This window comes from Oncorhynchus clarkii, chromosome 3, assembly GCF_045791955.1.
Source record: "Oncorhynchus clarkii lewisi isolate Uvic-CL-2024 chromosome 3, UVic_Ocla_1.0, whole genome shotgun sequence".
NCBI classification, from domain to species: domain Eukaryota; kingdom Metazoa; phylum Chordata; class Actinopteri; order Salmoniformes; family Salmonidae; genus Oncorhynchus; species Oncorhynchus clarkii.
In genome coordinates, this window is record NC_092149.1 from 32727383 (window position 1) to 32754632 (window position 27250).

The 27250-nt window shown below is 42.1% G+C and overlaps 1 protein-coding gene across 1 annotated transcript; it reads left to right on the plus strand.

Moving 5' to 3' along the window:
• Positions 1 to 13192: 13192 nt before the first annotated feature.
• LOC139405922 (uncharacterized) lies at positions 13193 to 26749 on the plus strand. Its single transcript, XM_071148372.1, has 7 exons — positions 13193 to 13532; positions 20263 to 20383; positions 21927 to 22093; positions 22389 to 22576; positions 22709 to 22853; positions 23867 to 23991; positions 24611 to 26749. Exons 1-7 carry the CDS (start codon positions 13484 to 13486, stop codon positions 25610 to 25612), a joined length of 1797 nt encoding a protein of 598 aa, XP_071004473.1. The 5' UTR covers positions 13193 to 13483; the 3' UTR covers positions 25613 to 26749.
• Positions 26750 to 27250: the final 501 nt, after the last annotated feature.

Consider the following 27250-nt stretch of genomic DNA (forward strand, 5'->3'; position numbering starts at 1 on the left):
TGCCTTTAAATTATTTAACTTGGGTCAAACGTTTCGGGTAGCCTTCTACAAGTTTCCCACAATAAGTTGGGTGAATTTTGGCCCATTCCTCCTGACAGAGCTGGTGTAACTGAGTCAGGTTTGTAGGCCACCTTGCTCGCACATGCTTTTTCAGTTCTGCCCACAACTTTTCTATGGGATTGAGGTCAGGGCTTTGTGATGGCCACTCCAATACCTTGACTTTGTTGTCCTTAAGCCATTTTGCCACAACTTTGGAAGTACGCTTGGGGTCATTGTCCATTTGGAAGACCCATTTGCTACCAGGCTTTAACTTCCTGACTGATGTCTTGAGATGTTGCTTCAATATATCCACATACTTTTCCTGCCTCATGATGCCATCTATTTTGTGAAGTGCACCAGTCCGTCCTGCAGCAAAGCACCCCCACATCATGATGCTTTCACCCCCATGAATCATGTTCGGGATGGTGTTCTTTGGCTTGCAAGCCCCCCCTTTTTCCTCCAAACATAACAATGGTTATTATGGCCAAACAGTTCTATTTTTGTTTCATCAGACCAGAGGACAAAAGTACGGTCTTTGTCCCCATGTGCAGTTGGAAACCGTAGTCTGTTTTTTTATGCGGTTTTGGAGCAGTGGCTTCTTCCTTACTGAGCGGCCTTTCAGGTTACGTCAAAATAAAACTTGTTTTACTAAGAGTATTGATGCTTTTGTACCTGTTTCCTCCAGCATCTTCACAAGGTCCTTTGCTGTTGTTCTGGGATTGATTTGCACTTTTCGCACCAAAGTATGTTCATCTCTAGGAGACAGAATGCGTCTCCTTCATGAGCGGTATGACTGCTGCGTGGTCCCATGGTGTTTATACTTGCGTACTATTGTTTGTACAGATGAACATGGTACCTTCAGAAATTTGTAAATTGCTCCCAAGGATGAACCAGACTTGTGGATGTCTACAATTTTTTTCTGAGTTCTTGGTTGATTTCTTCTGATTTTCCCATGATGTCAAGCAAAGAAGCACTGAGTTTGATGGTAGGCCTTGAAATACATCCACAGGTACACCTCCAATTGACTCAAATGATGTCCATTAGCCTATCAGAAGCTTCTAAAGCCATGACATAATTTTCTGGAATTTTCCAAGCTGTTTAAAGGCACAGTCAACTTACTGTATGTAAACTTCTGACCCACTGGAATTGTGATACAGTGAATTATAAGTGAAATAATCTGAGAGTAAACAATTGTTGGAAAAATTACTTGTGTCACGCACAAAGTAGATGTCTTAACCGACTTGCCAAAACTATAGTTTGTTAACCAGAAATTTGAGAAATTTGTTTTAATGACTCCAACCTAAGTGTATGTAACCTTCCGACTTCAACTGTATATAAGGGACAGATCGAAATGGGGAGGGTTGTGTTTTTTTTATTGGGGAAGGGGAAGGTAGGGAGTTTTTTCCCTCCTTTACATTCACTCTTTTGCAGATTTTACTATATAATTTCTTCATTCCAAGCCAAATGTCCTCATCAACTTTTGTTATAAACTGGGTGGTTTGAGCCCTGAATGCTGATTGGCTGACAGCTGTGGTATGTCAGACCACATACCATGGATATGACAAAACATTTATTTTACTGCTCTAATTACATTGGTAACCAGTTTGTAATAGCAATAAGGCACCTCAGGGGTTTGTGGTATATGGCCAGTATACCATGGCTAAGGGCTGTGTCCAGGCACTCCGCGTTGCGTCGTGTGTAGGAACAGTCCTTAGCTGTTCCTAAGGCTGTGTAGATGAAAGTGCCAGTTGGCTAACTCAAGTGCAATTGCTGTTATTTACTGGAGGCAGTGTCCCAAAAGTATGTTAATTTAGGGATGAATTTGGAAATTTGGTTATCTCAGAGCTTCTTCACTTCTCAATTGCCTTTTCGTCAGTTAGTACATTGTACACTGAGTGTACAAAACATTAGGAACACCTGCTCTTTCCATGACATAGACTGACCAGGTGAATGCTACAGTATGACCCCCTTCGGGCCTTATTGCTTAACTATACCACAGATCAATCTAGTCTACCAGTCTAACTGTCTATCTTGCCCTTCATCCACCAATCATAGTGACAATTGTGGTAGGTGAATCATTTGTCCAGATCTATGATAGGCTAACTTGCAATCGTACCACACATAAAAGCATTCAAAGCTGCATCAATTTTCAATATGAATCCTCAAGAACAAATAGGAATAGCTGATAGGCAGTGGAGAGGCCAGGTGCCTCATTTAGCATGAAAGACACGAGACACTCTGCTCAAAAAGCTTTTGATCTTGTTCAGGGACAATACACTTATCCTGCCTAGACTATCCTACAACACCATAACGCAATGAATAATTGCATTAGTGTTTTTTAAGTGAGTACAAAATTTTAAAATAGGCTGCAGTGAACATGTCATTTGAATAAAAGTGTAAAAGCCCTATGATTTGAATGTTTCATTCCATTTGGATCGGTTGTGGGTCTACTCTCAACAGTTTATAAGGTCTAGAAAGGCACAGTAGCAGGCCAGACTGGCTGCATTTTAACTTCTGACACTGAGATGAACTGTCTGTTGCAGATCATTATTCTCCCAAGTCGTTCTTTAATAATGTGGACCCCTACGCTCCCGGCAGGCCCTGATATTCAGGAAAGCTTAACTTGAGCTCTGCCTCCCCTCCAAACGGAGTGCCTATTCCTTGCACACCAAGAACCTAATGCTTCGATGAAGCCTAAATATTTATTATTTCACTTTTAAAATGTATTCTCTTGTATATGTGGCATAAACACAACCAGTCCCAATCTTTGAATCTGATTAGGCTCCTTCAAAAATCGCATGTGCACGTTCATCCAAAATGTAACTCCAGAGTCCTCAAAATGTCTTGACATTAACCAGGTTTCCATCCAACCTTTTTATGCAAGTAAAGTAGATGTCGGATAAAAAATGTCACTGACATCATGGGAAGGCATGCAGTTTATTAGGCTACAGATGAAATCAATGATGATGAACTTCACAGGGTGGTGAAAGTGCAGGGTGATGAGCTTGATGCTCCTTTCAATGAATATGGAGGGTCTTATTCTGGTGATACGATGATCAAAGCTCGGCTGTCGTTCGAAAATAGAAATAATCTCACACTTCTGTCCATAGTAATTGTATTATGTAGTAGGCTATACCTGCACTGAACTGTATAAGCGAGCTGTTGACTACAGCGCATGTACATGGTATTGGCAATATTCAGTACATGGGAATTTAATTGCAAAAGTTATTTTTATGTGAACTACGTATTTACGCACAGACTTTACAAGTACATTTGATGGAAACACAACTCTGATGGGAACATTTGCATGTTGCTTATATGCAGATTTTAGAATATTCAGTCCTCAATTAGACGGAAACCTAGCTATAGGCACCTTAAAGACTCTAGTGCGCTAGTCCATGTCTCTTTTATTATGCCTCCACATCATGGTTCACCAACAGCCCCAAAACATCTAAACAATGAGCTACAGACCAGCCAAAATAAGCTTGTAAGAATTGTACTTAAACTCCCCCCTGATACTCATCTGGAGGTTTAGGATTTTTTTGTCTGTATCTCTGTAGTGTGTCTATCTATGTAATTGTATACGTAGTTATGTAAACAAAAAAAAATGCGACCACAAAGGAAATAAGTCCCTGACTTTATTGTGCAATCCTGGTCCCTTTTTTAAAATCTTTGTATTGTGTACATGTCACAGGTTACTAGGAGTGGTGGGTAGGAGTCAGGCGCAGAGAGCAGAGGGTTCAGTGATTTGTGATATTTATTCTCCAGCACAAAACGATCACGCCAAATTACAGGGTGCATAACACTGACCGGCCCAAACACAGGACAAACGGTTCGGAGAAAACAACAAGGAGAACACATCCACAACCCACAGAGAACAAAAATAATCCCGCACAAACTTAAGCGGGCCTAACAGGCTTAAATAGACAAAAATCAAGAAACACAAAAAGGAACAGGTGCAACTAATAAGACTAAACTAACAGAAAAGGAAAAAGGGATCGGTGGCGGCTAGTAGACCGGCGACGACGACCGCCGAGCACCGCCCGAACAGGCAGGGGAGCCACCTTCGGTGGGAGTCGTGGCAGTACAGTGGCGATTCTAGCATTTAAATCTTTGTGGGGCAACAATAAATTATGTGGGATACATGCCAGCAAAGACACACAACACTAAACAATACATTAATTGCACTATAAAGGTGACAAACGGTGCCCAGAAACTACATAAAGTCCCAACAGCAGTCCCAAAACCTTAATACTGCTACACCTGGCTATCAGCGGAGCCTTGTCTGGCAGCGAAACAGTTAATTCAGCCTCATTTACTGCCTTTAAAAAATATATAGCTGATATGGCTGACTTGCTTAAACAAATGTGGTTTCTACTGACAATTGAGATGTACAAACTATGGCATAAAGAGAACGACAAGAGGATAAGAGGCAATCCGTAATTTCGATTGACATTAATTAATAAGAGAGCTAGGACGGACGTAGTCAACATAACAATTTTTTCAGCGCTTTTGAAATGTACAGCGACAGAATTCAGAACATGGGCCGTTCTTACAGTGTTCTCCCTGTACACCAAGTCAGAACTGTAGGATAAATAAAGGGGGCATACAAGCAGACAATTGAAAGCTCTTACAATATTTAATGATTACATTTCTCAAAAACAGGTTATAGGCTACATGTGCACCACCAAGTCAGAACAGTTGGTGAAAGTAGACCAAATTATTAGGGTGATGCACACAGGCTACTAACAGCTTACTACACAACATGCACTTAGTATTACTTTATTAGCTACTATATACATATCTCCCTGGCATATTACATAATTTATGCAGCAGCATGCAAGACGTTTTTGGACTCACCTTGATGTGTTGTGCTCACTTGAACAGGAAGTGGTGCGGCGGTCCTTCGTGGGCAAATTTTGTCATGAAGTCTGCCATTCTCTGGATTTATGGTGCTTTCAAGACAACTGGGAACTCAAAGAGATAAAAAAAGGTTGAATCATGATGACGTCAGTGATCTTCAGGTTGTAGCTCTAGAAAGAGGCCTGAGAATCCGAGTTGGATGAAAGTTCAACACTTATTTTCCCAGTCGTGGCTTATTTTTCACGAGTTCCCAGTTGAACAGATTTTGCAGTTCCGAGTTAACAATTATTTTGAGTGCGGCACAAATCATGCTTAATTGACACCATGGCCAATTTTGAATGTTTTATAATTTTAAACTAGAAAAAGAGACCCTTAATCTTAGACTTGGGATCACACAGCCACTCCACTGAATAGCAGGTGAATGATTACTTTGCAATGCTTGCAGTTAGCCACGGATTCTTTCCAAACCACTCATTGTTGAATTTGCAATTTCCAACTTGTTGTGTAATCTTTATGTCCAAGATGTCTAAGATTTTTGAAGTATGATGTTGACATAATCAGTCCGATCAAAGTTACTCTAGATGTAATGTGTAGATATAACGCCTTCTTGGATGGGCACTTCTAATGTAACTCTATGGCAGCACCCAAGGGCCTAGAATTTTAGAGCTCTACCCTTAGACTTGGTGGTGATGTAGTGTCCCCATGAGTGACAGAACACTGAGCCAATCACGAAGCAACACTCCGTACTTTCGGCTGACTTACCCCAACACCACAGAAAGCACTAAGCTAGGCTGAAACACCTGCATTTTGGAGCTGCCTTACTCAAGAAAACAAAAAAAGAGACCCCCTGCCCTGAATGACAGGTCGCCACTGATTGTGTATATATGTTGTTTTTTTTACTGACAAATAAAATCAGCCAATAAATCAATACAAACTGTGTCTCTTTCCATTGATGAATGTAAAGAGACATCTGTTACACAAAAGGTTTTAAGACTTGGAGATTGTCAAGCCAAGCATTCGATAGCAGCAGCCTACATTAAAAAAAAAAACATTTTAGTAATTTAGCAAACGCTCTTATCCAGAGCGATTTACTGTTTGTGCATTCATCTCAAGTATGTACATTTTTTCTCAATAAAGTAGCTGTCAGCAAAGTCAGCGCCAGTAAGGAGGGGACAATTCAAGTGCAATTGTTAGTTCATGAAATGCATTTACTTATAATTATTTTTACTTGTGGGGTCGGGGTGAGGATGTGATGCAAGGGCGGGTGCTGTGGTATTATTTAAGATACTCTTTCAAGAGGTAAGGTTTCAGATGGTGAGAGGGCCAAGAGACCAGAGGTGGCAGAATGCAAACCATGACATGGAGGTGCCCGAAGTCGGTATTATCACTATCGTCGTCGAGGAAATGACCGGACCAAGGTGCAGCGTGGTAAGTGTACATTCTTTTATTTTAAATGTCGCCAACAAAACAATAAACAACAAAACAAAAGTGAAGCTCTGTAAGGCTATACATGCCACTAACAAAGATAACAACCCACAAATGAGAAAAGGAAAAAAGGCTACCGAAGTATGATTCCCAATCAGAGACAACGATAGACAGCTGTCCCTGATTGAGAATCATACCCGGCCAAAAACAAAGAACCAGAAAGCATAGACTATCCCACCCGAGTCACACTCTGACCAAACAAACACAGAGAATAAAGGGATCTCTACGGTCAGGGCGTGACAGGTATGCTTTATTTATTGGCTGTGTGGTGCATTGGCACAGAAAGCTGTTGATGAAAAATGTGTTGCATATATTTATATCATTATAAATATTGCATCAAAATGTTGAAAATCTGATTTCCCCCTAGCTGATCATTGTCTACAGCCGGCTCTGATCGTAGTGTAATGAGTCAGGCAGGGAGAGTGAGCTCGTCCATGGAGGGGGTCAAACCCTCAACATTCTGGCCCGTAGCCCTACGTGGCATCGTCTGTACCACAAAAGCATGTTGAAGTGGCATTATAAACACAGGGTCGCTACAGTTGTTATTTGTGGTCGGTAACATTATTTTGAGTTTATTCTATGGGGGGGGGGGGGGGGGGTCTGGTACAAAGGGAGGGTCAGGTGCATCTCTTTTATTGACCAGCAAAAATGGTGAACTGTACCTAATTAAAATATCCCACAGCAAAAAAAGTGTAATGTCCTCTGGTACAGGCCTTGTCTGACGCTTTGTGGAATGGCCCCGCTGTAGGAGAGCGGCACTGCACACTAACGCTGACAGTATGGTCCTGTATGCTGCTGCTGACTTGTAAGAAGAGCAAAAAAAATGCCAACATTGTGAATTCAGAGTCATCTCAGAGAATCTAATAATCAGATTAAATGGACTCTAGGTTTGAAGGACACAGTCATTCAGTGTTTTTTTTTCTCTCACTCCTCTTATTCCCCAAGGTGTTGCTTGGGTGTGTAGAATGTGTGTGGGTACTCACATGGCCCAAGGCCAGATCTTTAGTATCTAATATATGTCTTTTGATTGTTAATGTTTCATGCCCAAAGGGTCTCTTTCACTCTTTTATAAATGAAGCGGCCTGTCTTTATCTGTGCATGGAAAGTTCAACATGGCGCCACACTCTCCCTCACTTTAAAAAGTTCAACATGGCGGCCACACTCTCCCTCACTTTAGTAACACCAACCATGGCTTTGAAGCTTCAAAATTCGCCATTTTTGTGTTGATTTGCACATCTCGGATGATGTGATCATTCTCCATGTGAATAATTTCCTCATCATTCTGTAGATACACTTGCTTCCAACTTGCTCTAATTTGGCCGACCTGCGAGAAGATGTCTAGAGCAGCATCTCAGCGTTGTATATGGCTGCTGTTTGTGGGCTCTGGCGCCTGGCTGGGTATGCTACTGCTCCTGGCAGAATGAAATATTGATTGCAAAGCTAGTCTGCCTGGCCCTATTCATATTGATGTGGGGATCAGGGATAAGAATGTGGTTGTATTGAATTATTCATTTCCTGGAATAATGCAGGTTAAGTACTTGGATAAAGCTACAACAGCAAAAGCGCCATCAAGGATTTGAGCGTAAGAAAGTGTGGTTGCTTAACTCTCATTAGTCATACTACAGTATTTTTCCGCCCACCTAACAACAAAGCAAGACTGTTGATGTAACGAACAGTTTCCAGTTGTTTGCGAAGTTACACATCTTGGTCGTCCACAAATTACAATGATGGAGGCAAAATTGATTGGTTTTGATAATGCCACACCATTAGCCCAGCTACGTGCCGCATACTTTAATGATAAAATCAAATGTTTTTGCCTGGAGACAAATAGTACATTATTGTCTCGTTATAATAATTTCTAATTCATGTCGGAAAAAGGCACCTCTTTTGAGAGGGTTATTTTGAGGCCATAAGTGAATGAATTGACACTGATGAACAATCTGACTCCTTCCATACTTGTGTTACTGTGACATAAGACATGGCTCACCTTCTCTTCTCGTCCCTCGCCCCAATCAAATAATTGTTTTTCATTGTCACGTTGGCCCATTGTGCCACACACATGACAGTTTATGACTGTTGTCGAGAACAAATTCTTCTAGGAAATTTAGGAGGCAGTAATACGGTTTGTAAAAGATTGTAAATTAGATTCCTGTGAATTCAGGTTGAAATGTGCCCCCTGTTGTGCATGTTGACCTCTCTGCCTTCTTGCATGCCTGCCTGTTTGTCTGCCTGCCTGCCCTCATGTTCATGTGTCTGTCTGACTGTCAATGTCTCTGTGTACACTCTCTCAGTCCACAAGTCTCTGTGGATCTGCCTTCTGCCCTTCTCTCTGTCTCTCTCTGTCTGAGAGGGATCTGTCAGAGTTGCTTAGGGTACCTGTGAGCTTTCATTAGATTGAGTGGAGGCTTGTCGTGGCCCCCCTCCCGAGCCTCAAAATACCACCGAGACCTTTTCCAGGGAGGCGGTGGGTGATCACTTCTCCCATTCCCGCAGCGAGCTCGATCTCAGACCTGTTTCCAATGGATACGGCCCTGCAGGGAACTAGGGCCTATCGGCCGCTGCCGTCAGCAGCCAGTAATTAGCTCCTTTTCCCCAGCAGAGACAGAACACCTTGGTTCCATGCTCTACACACATTCTAAGACGTATCATTTCAATGGGCCCGGATTCTATTTTGTCTTTCTATATCTCCCTTATGAATCCATTTGTGTTCTGCTCGTGATGTATTACTCTATATGCGAAGGACGGCTGCGATTCAGTATTCAGTAATCTCTGCTTTCTGCCCAGAAAGACATGTGTGATAGTTACACACAAAGTCAGAGACGTACAGACAATCCTTGGCTATGTATGTCAGTTGATGTAGGCGAGACATCTTCTAGCGTGACGAGACGCAGCAATGTAAGGTGATGTATGCTTGAAGACCCCCTTGTCTCACAGAATCCATGTTAGAAAGTCCCTCAGTTGACAGGAAAAATATCTAATATGGCCGCAGTACCGGCTCCCTCTGTTCCTTCTTGCACTGAGACCCCTAGATGATTGGTCCTAAAGGGGACAGTGTTATCAGACCAACGTACGTTTCCAAGGCCAGATCAAAAGGTACTGACTCATTCCACTACTTCTGTAGACCAGCTAGCTGCAGGTGAAAGGTGTGAGTCATGTTTGACTGGCTGTGATGGCAAACAGGCAGGAAGAATCAGTGTTGATGATGCTCCTGAAGCACAAGGCTTGGTCTGCTCTCACTCTCTCTCTCTCTCTCTTCACTCAGTCTGTCCAACTTCAAAGCTGTTTTCTCTCAAGAGTGCCTTGGCTGTGAATTGATTTGGTGACAAGGAGAAAGGAGATAGATTCTCGTATCGAATCCACTCGAGCACATTGTTACAGCAGAGTAGGAATTGGAAACAGCCAGGGATCACAGGAGCGTATGGATTTCTCGGATGACATGCTGATCAAAAAAACTTGGCGACAGGATGAACTTTGGGCTTCACAAGGGAGTCAGACGACTTTGAGTAGAAGTTGAGGTCAGCATAGTAACACACTGTCCAATATACAGTATTTAACAGAACATCCCCCTTTCAGTTCATTTGTTCTCTTTTTAATTAATAGTCTCATCTTGTGATTGATTTCTTTGTTACTAGGCCCAATAAATGGAGTCAGTAAAATGGGCAGATGTCTCATCTCATGCCTCATGAAAAGTTCAGAACGAACAGACGGACAATTAAAGCTCCCCCAAAATAATCACATTTTCACAAGTCCTGAGGAAAAGGAATACTGGAAAGAACATTAGGGCCTCTCTGCATTGTTAAATAGAGTAGCCCATACTGCAGTACCTTAAGATGCTGTGGATTTTGAGCTTGATGTTGCTGGGTTGCCAGATCATTTTGTTGCCAGGTTGAGGTGGCTGTTCCATTATCTTTCTGTTAGAACACAGCGTCTTGTAAGTTGGCCAACTCCTCTATCAGCCTGTGGCCAGCTGTCATATTCAGGTGGCAGTGGCTCTGCCACAGTAGTCAAACAGCAGTTAATTAAACTTGGTAATTGGATCGAAGCGCTATCAGCATGTTTGTGTATATTTTACGAGTTTATAGACCATACAAAAAAAGTAAACCATTGAAAATGTAGCTCATGTAGAATATTTTTATTAACTTCCATATGTCTGACCAGTGAGGATAGCAAAGAATCATAAAGTGGAGCCAATTTGAAAGAGAACATCATGATGCCTATTGCAATTATGAGCGACAAGTGATTTGTGCTTGGAGCCCATTGATGATTCATTTGCTGAGCTGAATCTGTTCTTTCACAAAAGCAATTATTGAATTTTTGCACAGTTAACTCTGCAGCTGAAGCAAGGACACTCTTCAGAAAGTTTCAATCCCTCCGTTTGCTTTAAGGCCATCTGTTTTGCTATGATTGATCAGTACATTTGTGGCCATAACAGTTTTTGTTTTATTATGTTTTTATTACCAAGATGCACACAGTGTACTGTGGGACTGCATGGCTGGACTGGCAGCAGTATGGCTATGATTATGAGTCATTATAGCAATTCATTTGACGCCAAACAGTTTTCTTTTTCACACTCATTTTCTGAATGCCAAATAAAGGCAGCAGAAGCACTGTTGCACCATGGGACCTTTCATCCATTTTGTACGGTGTAATTTTCCCCAATCCTCTTTGTCTACCTTTGGCTTTTCTCATTTGCATTTGAACAAGGGTGAGATGCGAGCGTGAGTAGTGGGAGGTAAAACGAGTTAATTGTGGAGAGACTAATGAATTTATCATGTAATGATGAGAGGACTGCCAGCAGTGTACGAAACGCGCCGGCTAGGGAGCAGATAAGGCCATGGTTTTTAATCTCTCCAAGGCCTTCCTTGTTTACTTTTTTTATCATTTGCTTTTGAAGAGAATAGAGGAAGAGGTGCGTGGACTCACATAATGAAATATAAAGCCTTGCATTTTATTGTATCTATGTGTGCACTTCTCTCCTGAGAATATGGTGACAACTCTGAGACACTTCTCAAAGATAAACTTAATCTCATATCAAAGTTCTCGGCAAACAGCCTTGGATCAAACGTTCTAAATAAGAAACTGGTCGGATTTATAAATACAATAACTTTTTGATAGAACAATTTATTGGGTGCACACTACACTCTTAGAGAAAAAAAGGTATTTCTAGAACCTAATGGTTATTTGGCTGTCCCTGTAAGGGAACCCTTTGAAGAACCCTTTTTGGTTCCAGTTAGAACCCTGTTGGGTTACATGAAGAACCCTTTCCACAGAGGGTTCTAAATGGAACCCAAAAGGTTTCAATCTGAAACCAAAAAGGGTTCTACCTGGTTCTACGGAAGGCCGATGGTTTGAGACTATGATATGTTTTACAATCCAAGGGGCAGGGAAGAGAACCTGTTACATACCCTACATTATTAATCTCATATGTATATGTATATACTGTACTCTATATCATCTACTGCATCTTTATGTAATACATGTATCACTAGCCACTTTAACTATGCCACTTTGTTTACATACTCATCTCATATGTATATACTGCACTCAATACCATCTACATCTCTTGCCTATGCCGCTCTGTACCATCACTCATTCATATATCTTTATGTACATATTCTTTATCCCCTTACACTTGTGTCTATAAGGTAGTAGTTTTGGAATTGTTAGCTAGATTACTTGTTGGTTATTACTGCATTGTCGGAACTAGAAGCACAAGCATTTCGCTACACTCGCATTAACATCTGCTAACCATGTGTATGTGACAAATAAAATTTGATTTGATTTGATTTGATTTAGAATGGTCGTGGAAAGGCAAAAGATCATAACAAGGTCAGAGTCCAGGAGGTACAGAGTGGCAGGCAGGCAGGCAGGTTCAAGGTCAGGGCAGGCAGTATGGTCAGGCAGGAGGGTTCAGAGTCAAGGCGGGCAAGGGTCAAAACCGGGAGGACTAGCAAAAGAGAGATAAGAAAAAGCAGGAACACGGAAAACCACGCTGGTTGACTTGACAAGACAAACCCAGGGACTAATGGGGGAAAACGGGTGGTGGGTGGAGACAATCACAAAGACAGGTGAAATAGATCAGGGCGTGACACTTCCTCCTGTTGTAAACTGCTGAGCAACTCTTCACACCAGTGTAGACAATAGATAATAGACACATCATTCAGTGTGTATTATACCCTCTGGATCGAGAATCAAAATGCTTGATGTTCCATGTTATTACCTTATTAAAACAAAGTCTATGTGATATGGTGGTGGATAGCAGGGACTATGCATAGACTCCCGTGGGCAACAATATGGGTTCCATTATAAAATCAGATTTCCAGAATTATCCTACAAAGATCCATTGAAGCAATATTTCTTGGAGTCTCCTTCATTCATTCCGATGCAATATTTCATGTTCTGTACACACCATGGTTGTGCACAGAAAGGTGTTCCATTTCTGTGCACACTACTTGTATGTAACATACCATTGTTTGAAAACCATTAAACACAGAAGTAGAACACTGGTGAAACTGAAAACAGGTTAAACAGTTTATTCTCATGTGGCGGTGAGATGTGTTGACAGATTGCACATTCTATCGCCTTTGTATTTATTTAGGATACATTTTCAGATAAAACCTGAAAGACAAGAACAGGAGAGAGAGAAATAGAAAGAGAAAGAAAAATAGAAAAAGAGAGAGGGACAGAAAGAGAGAGAGAGGACAGCCAACACAGTAGTCGAGACTTTGTGGGAGGGAGGTTGAGCATAGGGAGACAAAAACAGGAACAAAGTTGATAAGACGGTTCCAAAGTTCACCTGCAGCTCACCTGGGGATGGGTGCTCCTTTCCCTAAACTGGTCAGAGAAGGTTCAGGTCGTGGATAGGATATCCTATGAATCCCAGATCTGCTCTCCGATACCCGGTGGATTGGGACTTGGTCTCTCCTTGTGTCTTCATAGATTTTTTTGACCTGGACCATTACTGTTTTTTTTGTTGTTGACTGGAGTCGTATTTACTACACATCACATGGTGGGTTCTCCCTGAGGAAATCAGGACAAAGGAGTACAGACTGTGAGAACGGAATTTTAATCTCACTCTTCTGACTCCTCAAGCCCAATGGATCTGTGGCCTAGGAAGGTCGTGGCGCTTCTCCTGTACTGCCATGGTGAGTTTAACGGAGCACTACGGATCTCCTGTTTGATTTGGATGAGCGCACTCCATGTAGGTATAAACCTAGGTTGCGTCCCAAGTGCCACCCTATTTCCTAAACAGTGCACTGGTGCTCTGGACAAAAGCACTGCGCCATATAGGGAATAGGGGGCCCATTTGGGACGCATCACGACAGTCATTGTTTTAATATGAGGTCGTAATGAATTAGATGATGTGAGTCTCTTGAGATTTCCCCACAGTTCTAATCAAGATCCTGGTGGACAAAGAGTAGTGAACCCTATGTGGACTAAATTATAGCGATCAATGGAAAATGGATCCCCAGGGCAAGTTAATTTGAGTGGTCTATTATATCGACTACATTATTATAGGGCATATCAAAATGCTGATGTGGAAGGCAGTCGAGGCTGTGTATCATTTTCTGGTGAATTGCGTAACCTGTATTCTGCACGAGACATGACCAGATGCACTGTGACGTAAGTGGTTCTACATACGTACCTGACATTAAAAAAAGGAAAGGTTAATTAAGTATGAATTCTTCCTAGTGTATCTATATTGTAGTGTAGTGAAAATCCCACCTGTTATGTAGTTGGATGGAAATGATCCAACCGTTATGTAGTTGGATGGAAATTATCCAACCGTTATGTAGTTGGATGGAAATTATCCAACCGTTATGTAGTTGGATGGAAATGATCCAAACGTTATGTAGTTGGATGGAAATGATCCAACCGTTATGTAGTTGGATGGAAATGATTCAACCGTTATGTAGTTGGATGGAAATGATTCAACCGTTATGTAGTTGGATGGAAATGATCAAAAAGTTATGTAGTTGGATGGAAATGATCCAACCGTTATGTAGTTGGATGGAAATGATCCAAACGTTATGTAGTTGGATGGAAATTATCCAAACGTTATGTAGAAATGATGTTGAGCATAATAATAAACTGCCTTTATCAATCTGACTCCAACATTATGTAAATAAATGCGACAGGCCCTGTAAGTCTCTAGAGCAGGGGTGTCAAAGTCAAATGGACGGAGGGCCAAATAAAAAAATCAGCTACAAGACGAGGGCCGGACTGTTCGAATGTTCATTGAAAAATTTTTAAATGACGCATATAGTCTAGTGAACCTAATTGAACCTACTGAAAACCTAACAAATATATTACAATATGATCAGATAAATAAAGCAATATTTTCTTATGGCTCTGTCAGTAATCTTTAATTTTCAACAGACACAAAAGACAAATTTCCTTTATATAAATATCCCCATAACATGAACATTAAATGAAAGAAACCGGTATTCAAGGCACCATCAGTAGACTATATTTTCTATTTTAGCAAAAGTGGGCTAAATTTACTTCAAAGAAAAAACAATAATAGCAATTTTCTATCATCCACTCAACTGAAATATTTTTAAAATATAATTGGATTGAAATACAAAAAAATAAAGTGCAAAAATCTATTAATCAAAAACAACACTTTGTTTAAGGAGAAGTAACATGCAGTGAAAACAAATATTAAATTTTAACTTTTAAACTTGAACTGAGTAAAAACTCTAAATATGTGATTGCACAGTAATGTTCACTTGTTTGAGGTTGAGGGTGATACTTGGTGGTGTCCCATCTTTTCCACAAGTTCATCAATGTTCGGGGTAAGGCTCTGAGCTGAAGAAATCCTCAGAATTGAGTGGAGGTGTTCAGCAGTAAGTCGACTTCTGTGTGATGTTTTGTTCAGGTTCATCAAAGAAAACAGTTGTTCACACAGGTATGTGCTGCCAAACATAGACAACGTTTGAGCAGCCTGGATGCGCAGCTGGGGCATTGTGCCGGGGAGGAAACGGGCAAACTCCGCAGCACCCACTGCCGCATATTTTTCCCTCAGTGCATCATTGCATTGGAGGTCAATCAACTCCATTTGGAGGTTTGGTGGTGAGCTTTCCACGTCAACAGCAAATGGGTTACCGAGCAGTTCCAACCTGCTTTTTTTGTGCTTCAAAGTCAGCAAATCGGCGTCGAAAGTCAGTGGTAAGCATACCTATTTTATCAGCCAACTGTGTGCTCGGGAACGCACTGGTAGAGAGCTTCTCTTTCATGGTCTGGCAGCTGGGAAAGTGGCTCAAATTTTCTTTCCGCATCTGCGTCTCCCACAGAGTCAGTTTGGTTTTAAATGCCTTCACTGTACTGTACATATCAGAGATGACACGATCCCGACCCTGCAGCTGCAAGTTTATTGCATTCAGATGACTCGTAATGTCACACAGAAAAGCCATTTCACACAGAAACATTTCGTCTCGGAGTTGTGTTGTGTCTTTCCCTTTGCTGTCCAAGAATAGACAAATCTCCTCACGAAGCTCGAAACATCTTTGAAGCACCTTTCCCTGGCTTAGCCATCGCACCTCTGTGTGATGAGGCAAATCACCATGCTCCGTTTCTAACTCCGTCAGAAATGCCTTGAACTGGCGGTGATTCAAACCTTTGGCTCTGATAAAGTTAACTGTGCGCGTGATGATGCTCATTACATGCTCCATTTTCAAGGCTTTACCGCACAACGCTTCCTGGTGTATGATACAATGATAAGCTGTCAGCTCACCTGTCGCGTTTTCCTCTTGCATCTTTTCCCGTATCTTCGCCACCAGTCCGCTCCTGTGTCCACACATCGCAGGTGCTCCGTCGGTTGTCAAACCCACGAGTTTTTCCCAAGGCAGCTCCATCTCATTTACACATCTTGACACCTCTTCATACAAATCATGCCCCGTAGTTGTGCCATGCATAGGACGTAAAGCCAAAAACTCCTCTGTCACGCTTAGGCTGGAGTCCACTCCGCGGATGAAAATTGACAACTGGGCAATGTCAGAAATGTCGGTGCTCTCATCCACAGCCAAGGAATATGCAATAAAATCTTTTCCCTTTTTCACAAGCTGCTCTTTTAGATTGATGGACAACTGGTCTACTCTCTCGGCAATGGTGTTTCTGCTCAGACTCACATTTAAAAAGAGTTGCCTTTTTTCTGGGAAAACTTCGTCACAAACTTTAATCATGCAGTTTTTGATGAAATCCCCCTCCGTAAATGGCCGGGCTGATTTAGCGATCTCTTCTGCCAAAATAAAACTGGCCTTGACAGCAGCCTGGCCTTGTGATTTGGCTTTTTTGAACAGAGCCTGTCGAGATTTGAGGCCTCGTTTTAATTCCTCTGCCTTTTGTAGCCTTTGTTCCATGTCCATATTCTTGTTTTTGTCCGCGTGTTTCGTTTCATAATGTCGTCTCAGATTATACTCTTTCAGTACCGCCACACTTTCTCCACACAGAAGACACACAGGTTTTCCAGCTACCTTCGTGAACATATACTCCGACTCCCACCTTGTTTGAAACCCCCGGTTCTCAGTATCCACCTTCCGTTTTGCCATTTTTGATGGGTATCTGAAAGTTAATTTTACTGTGATGCTGACGACTGCTGTGCCAATAAATATTGAAATGAAGCAGCCTACTGCTCGGTGCGTCACCTTTGCATTGTGGGAAATGTAGTATTGGTGCGTGTAAAAGATCTGCGGGCTGCTGGCTTGCTGCGGGCCGGTTCTAATAATAAATCAAGATCATCCCAGGGGCCGTAAAAAACCTTCTTGCGGGCCGGATGTGGCCCGCGGGCCTTGACTCTGACATATGTGCTCTAGAGGATCTAGTCAAGGTAGTGAGACTTGCATCACCTCTAAGAATGACTATAATGAACATGTCTAACTTGCATCGTTATTCAATTATTAAGAGACTAGATACGAATAGCTAATCCTGGCGTCCAATGTACTAGCATTAATTTACTGAAGCAAGCAGATCAGGGATGTCAAGGTGGTACTCGGGCATATGCTATGGGTATTGTGTACAGTGGAGCAAAAAAGTATTTAGTCAGCCACCAATTGTGCAAGTTCTCCCACTTAAAAAGATGAGAGAGGCCTGTAATTTTCATCATAGGTACACTTCAACTATGACAGACAAAATGAGAGAAAAATCCAGAAAATCACATTGTAGGATTTTAAATGAATTTCTTTGCAAATTATGGTGGAAAATAAGTATTTGGTCAATAACAAAAGTTTATCTCAATACTTCAATGTTATATACCCTTTGTTGGCAATGACAAGAGGTCAAACGTTTTCTGTAAGTCTTCACAAGGTTTTCACTCACTGTTGCTGGTATTTTGGCCCATTCCTCCATGCAGATCTCCTCTAGAACAGTGATGTTTTGGGGCTGTTGCTGGGCAACACAGACTTTCAACTCCCTCCAAAGATTTTCTATGGGGTTGAGATAGGCCACTCCAAGACCTTGAAATGCTTCTTACGAAGCCACTCCTTCGTTGCCCGGGCGGTGTGTTTGGGATCATTGTCATGCTGAAAGACCCAGCCACGTTTCATCTTCAATACCCTTGCTGATGGAAGGAGGTTTTCACTCAAAATCTCACGATACATGGCCCCATTCATTCTTTCCTTTACACGGATCAGTCGTCCTGGTCCCTTTGCAGAATAACAGCCCCAAAGCATGATGTTTCCACCGCCATGCTTCACAGTAGGTGTGGTGTTCTTTGGATGCAACTCAGCATTCTTTGTCCTCCAAACACGACAAGTTGAGTTTTTACCAAAAAGTTATATTTTGGTTTCATCTGACCATATGACATTCTCCCAATCTTCTTCTGGATCATCCAAATGTTCTCTAGCAAACTTCAGACGGGCCTGGACATGTACTGGCTTAAACAGGGGGACACGTCTGGCACTGCAGGATTTGAGTCCCTGGCGGCGTAGTGTGTTACTGATGGTAGGCTTTGTTACTTTGGTCCCAGCTCTCTGCAGGTCATTCACTAGGTCCCCCCGTGTGGTTCTCGGATTTTTGCTCACCGTTCTTGTGATCATTTTGACCCCACGGGGTGAGATCTTGCGTGGAGCCCCAGATCGAGGGAGATTATCAGTGGTATTGTATGTCTTCCATTTCCTAATAATTGCTCCCACAGTTGATTTCTTCAAACCTATTGCAGATCCAGTCTTCCCAGCCTGGTGCATGTCTACAATTTAGTTTCTGGTGTCCTTTGACAGCTCTTTGGTCTTGGCCATAGTGGAGTTTGGAGTGTGACTGTTTGAGGTTGTGGACAGGTGTCTTTTATACTGATAACAAGTTCAAACAGGTGCCATTAATACAGGTGGAGGACAGAGGAGCCTCTTAAAGAAGAAGTTACAGGTCTGTGAGAGCCAGACATCTTGCTTGTTTGTAGGTGACCAAACTATTTGGTTATAGTGACCAAATATGTTTCCACTATAATTTGCAAATAAATTCATTAAAAATCCTACAATGTGATCTTCTGGATTTTTTTTTCTCATTTTGTCTGTCATAGTTGAAGTGTACCTATGATGAAAATTACAGGCCTCTCTCATCTTTTTAAGTGGAAGAACTTGCACAATTGGTGGCTGACTAAATACTATTTTGCCCCACTGTATATAACAACTGCCAATAGACCTGCTAAATTATAAGAGTAGAGTCAATCAAAGATTTACTCTGTAGAAGGAGGAACGCATTTACTTAATTCAACTAGTAGAATGTCCCAGTCATGAAATAATTAACACTCAAACAATTGCAGTGTACGTGACATACATACATTACAGACTAATCAGCGTAAATTAGACTTAACGTGGTTACACTTGCCTTCAATTCATATGAACAAATTTACTGTCCTTTAACCAAATTCAAGCATGAACACACACTCAAGCTAAATGAACATTTCTTTGCACTTTGCTAGTAAAAACAAAAGACAGAAAAACACACCCAGTTTCTAATCTAATCAACTAAATTTAGAATATAGCTCCCTCTTTGAACATTCAGATTAACAGAATGACGCATTTTCCCTGTAACAATAAATCCATAGCACTTACAGCACAATGAAACATATCAATATCCATTGCTCTTTATGAATTCTTGAAACAATTCAAACATGATAGTTTAACTCCCAACCACATTCATGTAGTCGATTTCACGTTTTCATCTGTCTTCACACCTCCAATGGTCTCTGTACTCGCAGGGTTCTGTGGGAACGTCCCTCCACAGAGAAGTCCACATATAAGGTGTGTTTAAACCCTGTGGTAGCCCCACAGATGGTCAGCCATCATAAATCATGATTCATGTCATCACGCTGGGCCTCAGCGCCTGCAAGTCGCTCATCGCAATTATCACCTTCTATTATTCTTCCACTACAGTTTCTATCTTATTATAGAGTCCTGACAAGACTGGCACAAACCTCTTGAGGAATTAAGGCTGTCCTATAATGGACACTGTATTTTTTTATTAAACATCCCTTTGTGGATGGGCCCTACAGACCCAAACTGTGGCTTTTGTTTCATCCTATTCACACTCAAATCAAACAATTGGCTTGCTTCCACATGTTCAGTTGCTTATATTCCCTCCTCTGTAGCCCTGGAACAATTACACACTTTAGTTCCTGCTGCCAATGAAACAAAGCCCAGCTTACGTAAGCCCTGTTTGAGTTTGGCCCACAGCTGCTATGAGTGAAAACGGAGCAAGTGTGTCCCGAGGGAGGCAGATCCTTTGACAGAGGCTGTTGCTGTGAGCATGTCACATAGGTCGTGACAATGTTGAATAATAGAGCAATGCTTTTTGTGTACTGACTAGAGAGACGTTATACTACGAATGCTATTCGGAAATGGACAAGTTCACTTTCCCCACCGTCTTTCTCTTTATCTATAGGTTGTTCCGCCATTGGTGAAGGGAAGCCATACTTCATCTCTAGGAATTTCAACACTGTGCTCCACTGGAACAAGGTCGACAGCCCAGATGAAGGGGTCCTTTACAGTGTCCATTACAAAAGGTGAGAGACAGGAATACAGTGGTCACCTTTTCACCTTTCAACCCAACAACATATTTATGTGCCTAGGCTAGGGTGACCTAGGGCGACATGTGACTTATGTCAACAACATTTTAAAGCTGTGTGCTGAAAGACGGAACCATGCTCCTTTTCAGCATCATTGTCCCCATCGTTATCCCCATTGTTGTCCCCATCGTTATCCCCATTGTTGTCCCCATCGTTATCCCCATTGTTGTCCCCATTGTTGTCCTCATTGTTGTCCCCATCGTTATCCCCATCGTTATCCCCACTGTTGTCCCCATCGTTATCCCCATTGTTGTCCCCATCATTGTCCCCATTGTTGTCTCCGTCGTTATCCCCATTGTTGTCCCCATCGTTATCCCCATTGTTGTCCCCATCATTGTCCCCATTGTTGTCTCCGTCGTTATCCCCATTGTTGTACCCATCGTTATCCCCATTGTTGTCCCCATCGATGTCCCCATCATTGTCCCCATCGTTGTCCCCATTGTTTTGGATATGGTGGGTTGCTCAATTTGCTGCTCCACCTACTGCCATCAGCCTTGAAATCGTGGTGCTACTGTACTTCTCCATGCTGCAGGTTGAGCTCCACTGGCTGGGGCAAGCCTTAGCAGACAGGCTGTGGTCTGTGCATCACCACAGGCCTCACTCTGTTTCTCTGCACACCACAGGGATAAATCTGTAAAAATAATTGCCTGTAAAAATGTAACATTTAACATTACAAACGGCACTCAGTTCACCTGTGGCTATGCAAGGCCAACGTTTTCGTCTCAATCACTTTGTCTTACTGCCTCGTTGAGATATTGCTACAAAGTGGAAACGTCAGCTCATCTAATTGGTCATGACACGGTCTGACGGGCAAATGCCAAGTGCCACACCAATCGCATTGATTTGTTTCTCCGAGACGGTCACCTGGAATGGCTTGCATGTCCTTATTCAATGCCTCATAGCTCCACCATCAAATCAGTTCAGAAAAAGATTGGCCCTGTTCATCCCCGCTGAATATCGGTTCCCTGTTTGACACACTATCCTTCAGTTATTTTTCTATGAGGAAGTAAGGGGTTAAATAACACACCTATTTCAGAACTCTGTTGTGCTATTTATGGTCTAGCAGCTAGGCTGCCGCACGCACACCATGAAAGGCAATACATTTACAACATGTGATATGTCATGATAAAGGCTCATAAATGCTCATACATACTTATATATATTTTTTTTTAAGCATTGTACCTGCAGGCATCAAGTAAAGTGTTACTCAATATTTATTACAAAATGCAACATTCAATTTTGGCTAAGGGTTCCTTACATATGGGGCGGCAGGGTAGCCTAGTGGTTAGAGCTTTGGACTAGTAACCGGAAGGTTGCAAGTTCAAACCCCCGAGCTGACAAGGTACAAATCTGTCGTTCTGCCCCTGAACAGGCAGGCACTGTTCCTAGGCCGTCATTGAAAATAATAATTTGTTCTTAACTGACTTGCCTGGTTAAGTAAAGGTAAAAAAACATAGTGTGTTTTTTGTGTTCATTATAGATACGGAGAGCCATACCAGCTGAATATGGCGTGCCAGAACATCACAACTCTTTCTTGTGACCTCACTGCAGAGACACCATACATCTATCAACATTTATACTGTGCTCAGGTTTTCGCCAACAGTCACTCGCTAGGCCATACAGCACTGTTTAAACCTCTGAGAGACAGTAAGCAATTTCCTCTCTTTATCATACTTTTTCTAGATTGGGATGTTTTTGGAGTATGTGTTGGCTCAGAGGGCAGAATCCGTAGCTGTGATACATACACATCGCTCCAATTGTCTGTTCATATTCTCTAATGACATCAGAGTATGTTTCCATGAAAGCTTCTGTTACTCACCAATTAGTCCAGTTAGCATTTGGCCCATACTCAATGGGTTTATCCTGTTCTCTTCAGATTGTCACTAATTCGTTATTTTTCCTTAGTCTTATTCTCACCCTTAATTTGTCTTTTACACGTCAGCTGTCCTTGGGCCAGCCAATGTGTCTGTGACACCCACAACGTCATCTTTAAAAGTGACTGTCACCCTACCGTTAGGACCGGATAATAAGACTTCCATCGAGAAGATTTTCAACAGTACCGGCTTTTCCTACCATGACCCTCCAACCTTCTATACCCTCAACATCACTCGTCCTAGCTGGGCAGCACAGGTGATAACCCCTCCCCACCCCACACACACACGTACTGCTCACACAATATGCATGCAGACACACGCACACCCACCCACACACACACGCTAGATACACAAAACATGTTCTGACTGCTGACTCTTTTTTTCACAGGTCCACAAAAACACAAATGGAGAGTTTGTCCTCAACAATCTAAAGAACATCAACGTAGAGTACTGTGGCTATGTAGTGTACATCCCAACTAGAGAAATACACCGAAATCCCAGTGAGAGCCATACATTCTGTGTGGCATTACCAGGTGAGGTCATCTGGTGTCCCTCAAGGCTCTGCATGTATGCACAAGCTGGTCTCAGAGCATTTCGTATTATTTTGTATGTAAATCCGAGACGCTCCATGTTACGTTTCGTATTGTATGTGTTCATTTGTGGTTGTCCATCACCCATGTCGTACGATATGTTACGAATTGTAATTTGTATTATATGTTCTGAATTAGAAAAACTTACAATATGTTATGAACTAGCTAGGTGGCTAATGTTAGCTAGCTGGCTACCGTTAGCTAGGCTAGCGGCTAGGGGTTAGGGTTAGGGTTAAGTTTAGGAGTTAGGTTAAAGGGTTAAGGTTAGGGGAAGGTTTAGCTAAAAGGGTTAAGGTTACGGTTAAGGGAAGGGGAAGGGTTAGCTAACATGCTAAGTAGTTGCAAAGTAGCTAAAAAGTAGTAAATAGTTGAAAAGTTGCTAATTAGTTAAAATTCTCAAGTTTTTCGTGATGAGATTTGAACTCGCATCCTTTGGTTATACATCCACCCATCCACCCCGACCAACCACCCAACTTTCGTTTTTGCTTTAAGTAACCATCTGTCTTTTGTAACCATACCAAACGTAACATATCATACTAATTTGAGTGTCCCGGATTTACATTTACTATGTTACGTCTAGTCTATGAGACCAGGCTGGTAGTGCCTTTCCTTTTTGCCTTTGCTAGTTTTGTTGAATGAATCATCTGTGAATGATTTGAATAACCATACTGTTACCATAAAGAACTTAAAGGCATACTGCAAATGCATTGTACTGTAGTTTCACAATGTTAAGGGTATTCCTGCTGCCTTTTCAAAGATTATATAAAGGCTCACTTTCTGGTGACAAGACTGAATGGAGCCTCTTATTTATGCATCCTTGAATCTACTGTACTGACAGACCTCACAGACACGCCCACGCTTGCTCTATAGCGCTGGCAATTTACAATAGGCTCTGAGAGTGAGGCAGCTGTATTGCCATTACTGAGGTGTAATAGAAACAATCTTCCCCCATCTAGGTGACCCCTGGCTGCTGTTCCCCTGGTTCCTCCTCTTAGGGTGTCTGCTACTTGGTTCTCTCCTGCTACCGGTGGTGGTGTGTCGTCACTATGTGAGAAAGAAGAGTAACATGCCAGACGCCTTGGTAAGAAATGTTGATTGGAGATTTACCCATATATGAAGGAGTGCCAGTTCCTGTTACTGGAAAAACAGGCCTCCAGGCCAAACTTACAGTAACATGTGTATGAGAGGCCTCAATAGGGTGAAACCGAACCTGAGTTTCATCTCAAGCAACACCTAACTTGGAAGAGGGCACAATGTGTAACAGTAGTTACGATAAAATGTTATCTCTTTGCAATTTACAAATGCACTGATTTATGAGGAAATAATTTAACTTTATCGTCATTCATTTTCTCTTTAAAGGTTTACCAATCTTTACCAATCTTCCCAAAGTTGTATCTGTTTTATTCCAACTCCTCTCATATGCTGAGAAATCATTCCCGTTTAATCAGTTGTATCACTGTAATTTGCATTTCATGCCAAGAACTGAAAGCAATTATAAAAGATTACAGCAGTGTTGTTTCAGTTGAGCTCATTTCATTCTTGCCATGAAAGTTGTTCAGAATTATAATTGAACAAGTTAATTTTTGTTTGACATACATTGTAACCACTCAGTGATTCCAAGGGTTTGGTGGAATGTAGAAGGGGTCATAGAGGTGTTTTAGTAAGTTACATAAACTAAATCCTCTTTCTCTTCTACACAGAAACTGACAACAAGCAACATCCCACCTCCATCGTGGTACCCTCCAGAAGCCATCACTATCTTCACTGCCAAGCCGTATCATTACCCTGTGGGGTTCTCCTATGGTAACCTGAAGACTGGTAAACTCCAGATGGGGTCAAAGTTCACCAGCAGTGGGTCTGGGTCCTATTCCCCCCAGGACAGACCCTCCTCCATTGCCCAGCCCAGGCACTGTGACACCTGCATGGGCCAGCAGGGTCCACCCCCAGAGTACTCCAACAACAGCACCCAGTCCTCCATCAACTATAGCATGGTCGTAGTGCAGGTATCCAATGAAGGTGTAAAGGAAGAATGCCATCACCATCCAGACAGCAAAGACAACATCAACTCTCCATGGTCATCTGAATCCAGTGACCACAAACCCAGTTGGGTTCAAGGTGGTCCAGTTTTGTTTTCGCGTGGAGCACCACCTGAGCCGAACCAGTGTGTTGGAGACAGGGACTCAACAGGGCACCCCCTGGTACTGCCCACATTGCGGCATTTTGATGACCAACTGCAGTTGTCCACTCTGCTGCTCCAGCCAGAGACAGACACTAAGGGGCAGCTCCTTTTGTGGGACCTAGACAACACTGGGCAAGGGGCATCACTATTGTCTGATCTGGTCACCACGGGGGAGACAGAGTGGTTGGGCCCTGGTACAGGGAGAGAGGAGGAGAGAACAATATACACCCCGATCTCTCCAATGTGTTTCAATAACTCCAATGACTCACCATCTCACTCCATACCTCCCATCAACCTTGCAGACTGCGATACCTCATCAATGACATTCTTGTCTGGTTACAAACAACACTGGGTACCCCTTGCCCCTCAAGGTCTAACAGCAGAGGATAACTTTGTGATTTCCTCATATGCTCCACAACAGGCTTGGATTGATCAGGAGGAAGAGGAAGAAGGAGAGGAAGGGGGGGATGAAAGAGGCAGTGAATTATTTCTGGGAGGTTGGGTGGTACAAATTCTAGGATGATTGGTTTTCGTTTTTTAGATCCCTAAAATAATCTTAAGGGCCTCTGTGCCTGTTCTTCGCTCTGTTTGGGTCTCCAATGTACGCCAGAGACAAGTTCCGTCTCAGCGAGTCTTCACAAAGTGCAGAGAGAAGATGGAAGGAGCAGAGAGAGGGTTTTGGTGGCAGTGCAGAGTGGGGCTTTCACGGGTCCCTCTCCTGCCTGCCATGGAGCTTATGATTCAGAAACAAGAGCAGTACTCCAGTATCCAGGACACATGCCCCCCTCAATGGAATCCTACTGAATTAATGCTATAATTTTGGCCCTTTTTTACATTATGACAAATGTTGGATGTAGGATCAAGGGCTGTAAAATATAGGATCAAGAATATAGGATAAAATGCTGTAAAATAGATTCTGTACATTTGATTGTGACTCTCTCTTTCATTTGCATATTTTGCAACATTTCCAGAAATAGGCTAGTTCTTCCAATATCTGTGTGCATACATACACACATCTTAATGTACACTAACATGTTCATTTAAACCATGACTGAAGTTTCTGTATCATATGAAGAAATTCAATTTACATCCAGGGTTGAATCTGGGTGGCATAAGGTAGTAAACAGCCTGTCCTCTTATGTCATAATGCCATAGGCACAAAGCTTTCATTTCAGCATATCTGTACTTTTGTCTCTTTCATTTATTGTTTCTCGTTTGTCATATTATCTGTGTTATCGTGCTCCACATTATATGCATCACAATGCTGGAAAAATGTTTTTTATCGCAAACAATTGAAATTCATATTAGCATTGAAGGTGATGCATACATTTCTAAAATAGTATTGTCAGAAATACAAAACATGGCAGCATGAGTTACCCGAGAAACGTGTCAAATAACCTTGTTGTGTGTTTTTTGTCTTCAGAGTACGTGACCTCAATAACGTCCTGTCATTGTTTGCTGCTCTTTTGAGGTGATGAAACTACAGTACAGGAGACAAACGGCTTGGGTAATAAGCTGTTAAAACTGTCAGGTGTGATGTGTATCACATATTCAGCATATATGTACAGTATAATACTGATTTGTTTTTATATGGGTCACTTTTATAACTAATATGACTGTGAATTTAATGTTTTCATTAAAAAGGTAACTACTGTGCTACTGAATTGGTTGATCCATCACTGCTGTCAAAAAGTACTTCAGCAAACATGAGCTTCAGTAGCATTAGTAAGCAGGGGAAGTTGAGGGGAAGTCTTGATGGGCTGACATATCAAGTGCTTTTTCTATGAATATTCTTTACTTTTACAAATATTATTGATCAGTCTAGATGAGTGCCCGTGTGAATAACAAGACGTTTCACTGCTGTCTCACTGGAAGGCTCCAGCATGTTATTCCTTGTCATGAGGTCTTAACCAAACACATCAGAATCACCTCCCTCACTGCCATGTCAACCCATGATGGGGTTTATGCAAACAAGCCAAAGGGCACAGAAAGAAATGCAGTGTGTCCTCTTCCATCCATATATATTAGATGACTCAAACAATAAAGTGTCGGCTGGTGGGATATTGAACAAAGTTACCAAGGTACAGTGTGGCTGCCAGTTGCCAGGTTACGGTTTCTGTACAACCAACTGTCGAACTAGGGAAAAGGTAAGATTAGGAGA